This window comes from Cicer arietinum, chromosome 5 (assembly GCF_000331145.2).
Source record: "Cicer arietinum cultivar CDC Frontier isolate Library 1 chromosome 5, Cicar.CDCFrontier_v2.0, whole genome shotgun sequence".
NCBI classification, from domain to species: domain Eukaryota; kingdom Viridiplantae; phylum Streptophyta; class Magnoliopsida; order Fabales; family Fabaceae; genus Cicer; species Cicer arietinum.
In genome coordinates, this window is record NC_021164.2 from 68,528,772 (window position 1) to 68,533,994 (window position 5,223).

At 29.5% G+C, this 5,223-nt stretch overlaps 1 protein-coding gene across 1 annotated transcript; it reads left to right on the forward strand.

The window, feature by feature from the left end:
- Positions 1-2,749: 2,749 nt before the first annotated feature.
- LOC101497098 (uncharacterized) lies at positions 2,750-3,757 on the forward strand. The gene has a single exon (XM_004502994.1). The coding sequence runs from the start codon at positions 2,750-2,752 to the stop codon at positions 3,755-3,757; it is 1,008 nt and encodes a 335-aa protein (XP_004503051.1).
- Positions 3,758-5,223: the final 1,466 nt, after the last annotated feature.

Here is a 5,223-nt window from a genome sequence, read left to right on the forward strand (position 1 = left end):
CAAAAAAACCTCAAAAACAGATTGAAGGGATATCTTGAAACATTCAAATCAAACAACTAGACTGTTTTGTTACTAGGAAGACAAATGATTGACGGGTGATAGTAATTAATGAAATATAATAGACCTTGTAAAAAAGAAGAAAGACATGGATATAAATGTGTCTGAAGTAGATTTTGAAAAAGACTTGAATCTATATAAGAAATTATTATTTTGATTTTAATTGTAGTTTTAATTTCATATTTTAATAATTTTTAGATTTTAATATTTTACTTTTAAATATATGATTTTGATTTTCTAATTTTTTTAATTTTTGAAATAAAAATAATTATTTTTTATGTGGCATTTAATAGTTCAATAAACTATTGCTATATCAGATTATATTTAAATATATAAACAATTTAGTAAAATATATAATATTAAAATTGTTTAAAAACAAATAAAATACCAGAAAATTACCTGTTAAAAACAAGAAAAATACATTTAAAAAACCCATAAAAAATAAATAAAATACCAAAAAAGTACTGGTAAGAAATAAATAAAAAAGTACACTCTGAATGAATGAAGAGTCGCATAAAAACAAATTAACACAAGAAATTTTTAATCTTTAATTTAATTAAAAATATATTTTATTACATTATTTAATTCGTGATTTCTATCTCTACGTTTTATAAGTTATAGAACATTCCTTACATACAACTTAATCTGATACTCGTTTTTTATGTGATCAATTAATTTGTTGGTTCAAACATGTGTATAATTTGAAACATGATCCTTATAAATATATAATAAATGGTATGTTTTTAATGAATGTATTCCCTTTTATAAATTATCCGATATTTATTTCCTTTTTACCTCAACAATTTTTAAAAGGTTTATTTGTTTATTGATTTGTATAAAAGATGATAAATATGATTAAAAATATTATAATAATAAATTCAAATATAATTTGTGACGCCTAGAATTCAAATTCATGATAAAATGTTTAATTTAATAATATCGATATTTATCAGTTAAATTATAATTTTATGACATAAAAGATTGATTTTAACTTAGCACATTTTATATTATTGATGAAAATTATAATATCACTATCACTTTTATAATTATTTATTTATTAGTGTAATTAACATATGTGTCAAGAATGGATTAGTATTCACTCTTACACACACACAGATATTTATATATATATATATAAATTTTGTATCTCCCTTATTAAGGAAAGTTTTAAATGGCAAATGCAAAATTCACACTTTTTAATTGAAAATTCAACAGAAACAAATAGTAAATATTCTCATTCCATGGTATAATAAAAGAAAACCCTTTATCTTTTTAAATTTTGACCATATATTCTATGACATATGACTCATACTATAATCTACAATATTATAAAAGATTCAATCATAAAAGATTCAATTTCAGTAAGCTTTTTATGATACGCATTTCAAGTAAGTTTGTTACCTTACATATTTCATATTTTATTCAAAAAACAAGAATAATTATTAATTGATATTAAGACTAAAAATTATTTAGTATGAAAATATATTTATAATCTAGTCCCGATAAAAGTCTGAATCCCCAGATGTACATGTTAAACTCTATTGAAAAGGAAAAAGAAAGTGAAGTTGTATTCACCGTGAACTTATTTAGCCTTAAGGTCTCATGAAAAAAGAAATTTATCATAACCATTTTGAGAAAGACTCTTTTGACTATACTAATTTGGTACTAAGTTCGTCAAAGTATACCATTAAGCTTAACAACTCTTAGCTGTCATTTCACTATTTATTTATCTTGGTCAAATAATATTAGTACCAACTTAGAAAAAGCCAAATCACAGCACAAAGTTTCCGAAAATTTAATAACTATAATTAATAATAATATTGGCAAAGGAAAGGTTGGTAATGAGTTGAGTTAACACACGTGAATTTAACTTTCGTTATCAAAATTTTGTAGTGATTGATTTGTAAATCTCTGAACTTCAATTCATTTAGTTTTTTATTAATTGTAATTAATAAGTATATTTATAATATCTGACAGTAACAAATACAGCAAATTACAGATAATTGATTTAAGATGCCATAAAATAAAAGAAGGAAAAAGAATATTTTGATGATGGAGTGTATTGACTATTGTTGTAAAAATAAAATAGGAGATTATAAAAAAAGTAAGAAATGAAATACAGATGAATAGTATAGAAGTTGAGTAAAGATACTAAAATTGGCGTATTGAAGGAGAAAATAAAAGGAAGAATTAGGTTGTGAGTAGCGATAAAAAAGGATCCTCGACATTACACCACAAAGCCAGCTTTCTTCTTCCGTGCGAAAAGGAGAAAAAAATCTGTCTCTATCTCTCTGTTCCTCTTTGTATCTATCTCTCCGTCAGGTTTTTATCTCTTCCAAATTAAAACCCACAAGTTTTCGTATCTGTTCTCTCCCACCGGTTTGGGAGTAGTGGGGGAGACAGACAGAGAGAAGAGAAGAAATTACATACTTAAAAGCATATCTCTAATCCCCGCTGTCTCTTCCGCCACAAAAATTAAAATTAAAATTAAACCCTATGCCTTTACAATCTCAACATTATAATACCTTTCTTCATCTCTCATGCTTAACCTCACTCTCTCTCCACCACCAGTTCCACCGCCACCACCAGAATCAACAAATTCAACCTAATTACTCTCTTCTAATTCATGTAGATACATAAACCAATTCACTTTTCAAAACTAATTCGATCGATTCAAATTCGAATTCGATCCATGTTGTTCATGACTGTATCACCATTCCTTAATTCAGCTTTCGACCTCACCACCGTAACCTTCATCTCATCCCTCATTATTCTCTCCGTTTTATCCCTCTGTTTCATTTTCCACCTCCGTTTCAAATCCAAAGCACTACCTTATTTACAAGGCTTCAATTCTCTCTGGACCGTTAGATTCCTCCTCGTTCTTTTCATTTTTCTCTGGTCCATTGTCGAACTCCTCCGGTTACCGTTCTTCCGTAGAAAATATTTGTATCCGTTTTTTCCCTCCCTTGATATTTATCAACAAGCTAACCTCTGCAAAATTCACGTTGTTCTCTCCCTTGGATTCTTCGAACCGGCTTTTCTCGTAACGCTACTTTTTCTCCTCAACGCTTCCATTAGAAAGAAAACGCCAAACGACGGTTGGGCAATAACATTCGTGTTCCTCACGTGTTTACCTCTTGTCGTTCTTCACGGATTAATTGTTTATTTCAATCCGTTGGAGAATCGGATTCCGGGGCTTTTACGTCAAACTTCGGTGGTTCTAGAAGACGACACCGTTCTCTGTGCTTACCCGTTCTTAAACAGCGTCGTTTTTGCTGCGTTTGGTGCTGCGTATTGTGCGTGGTTTTTGTTCTCGTGTTGGAGGGTTTTGTCTTTGGTGATTAACAAAGGGCTTCGGTTAAGGATTTACGGTTTGGGTTCGGTTGTCTTGGTGGCTTTGCCTCTTCAGGTTGTATCGCTCGCTTTCACGGTTCTTTGGAATCCCGAAGATGACTTTTACGGCGTCGTTTCCCTCTTGGTTTTCCTTGGTGCTTTCTGTTGTGCTGTTACCGGGGAGGGTATTTTGGTAATTAAGCCTATTTCGGATGCATTGGATGCTGGTGGGAGTTGTTGCAGGTGGACCCCACGTCATGATGAGTCACCGCTGCAGCAAGGGAGGAAGATGGATGATGACGAGGAGGAGGAGGAGGAGGAGGAGGAGCGAGTCGCCTTTGGAGATTTAGAAGGGGGTAAGTTGTGAGGCTAGGGTGGTAATTTCATCCAATTGAGGAAGAATTTTTTGATGTGATTTTATGCTGACGACCTTGTGCACGTTTCTGTATTATGTGCACTTGACACAAGGCAAAAACATGTATATTGATTTGAAAAAAAATTGTGTTTCTCTCTTACTCTCTCTAATTCTGTAATCTGTACTGCTATTTTTTTTATTTTTTTTTGGTGAAAGGGATTATTCTTTTTTTTGGTTAGTAATAATAATTCATTTATTTAGATGATTTATCTGGTGTTGTTATTTTCTTTTTCTTTCTATTTTATTATTCTTGCATGATGAATTGATGATATCAAATGCTACAAAACAAAACATGTTGTAAAACATCCTGAGTTCCTGTATGGATCATGGATGGGGTTGCATTTGATAGTTTCAATTGACAAAGGTGTGGGACTGGGAGTAGAATTAGTGTAGGATTATTATGCTTCCTTTTTTTTCTTGGGTCTATATTATGCTACATATTTTAGAAATAGTATATAATCTAATTTCGATTTTAGCGCATGATGCTGTGTGTTATTGGGAAGGCGTAAATTTGGTTCTTTTGTATAGTCTTGCAGAAATATGCCCAGCAAGTATGGTTGGGGTGCTATGCTTACTTGGTTGCTTCACTATGATTATTTGGTTTTGTTTATTTTTTTCAGAAGAAGCTTTTGGATTGTTTGTATTACCGCATTGTGCACACACATCTTGTACCAATGATATCTAATTTAATGAAATAAATTATTTTGCTTTTGTAAATAAAAAACATTCATCACGACTTTAGTGGTTGTGCAAGTTCTGATGTTCTATACAACACTTTTTTTTTTTTAATATATATAAAAAAAAAAAAACGAATAGAATGAGTACTACTTCATCCTATTACAAGTGTAATTGAAGTGTATTCCATGAATAGGACTAAAGATCAATGACGTGTTGTTTATATAGACAATTTTTTGGGTTAACATATCACTCATAAAATGGGCAAGGAGCCTCTTTCCCCTACCTAGAAATTTCATTTTCAAGTCGATACCTTAATCCCTTCTACAATTTCCATTTCCTTTGACTGCATTTTCATATATAGGAGTATACAACTTAATTAATTCATATTGACAAATTAAATGGCTCAGCAAAATCAAATCAAATCAATTAAACGGTTCGTAAATTGAACTATATATTTAAAATAAATTAATTAATTAAATTAATTTTAAAATTAGTTTAACAATTTTAACATTATTTTAAACTCAATTAAGATTCTTTTTTTTAAATTGAAATTAATTTTTCTCGAAAAAAATTTGTAAACTTATTTTTTCAAAAATTAAATCAATATTTTTTGAAATTTTTTTGATAAAAAATAATCAAAATTTTTTTTATCGATAAACTTTTTATAAAAAAAAAATATCGACAAAATTTTTGTCAAGAGAATTTCAAAATTATTTTTCGAAAAAAAATAATCCAAACTT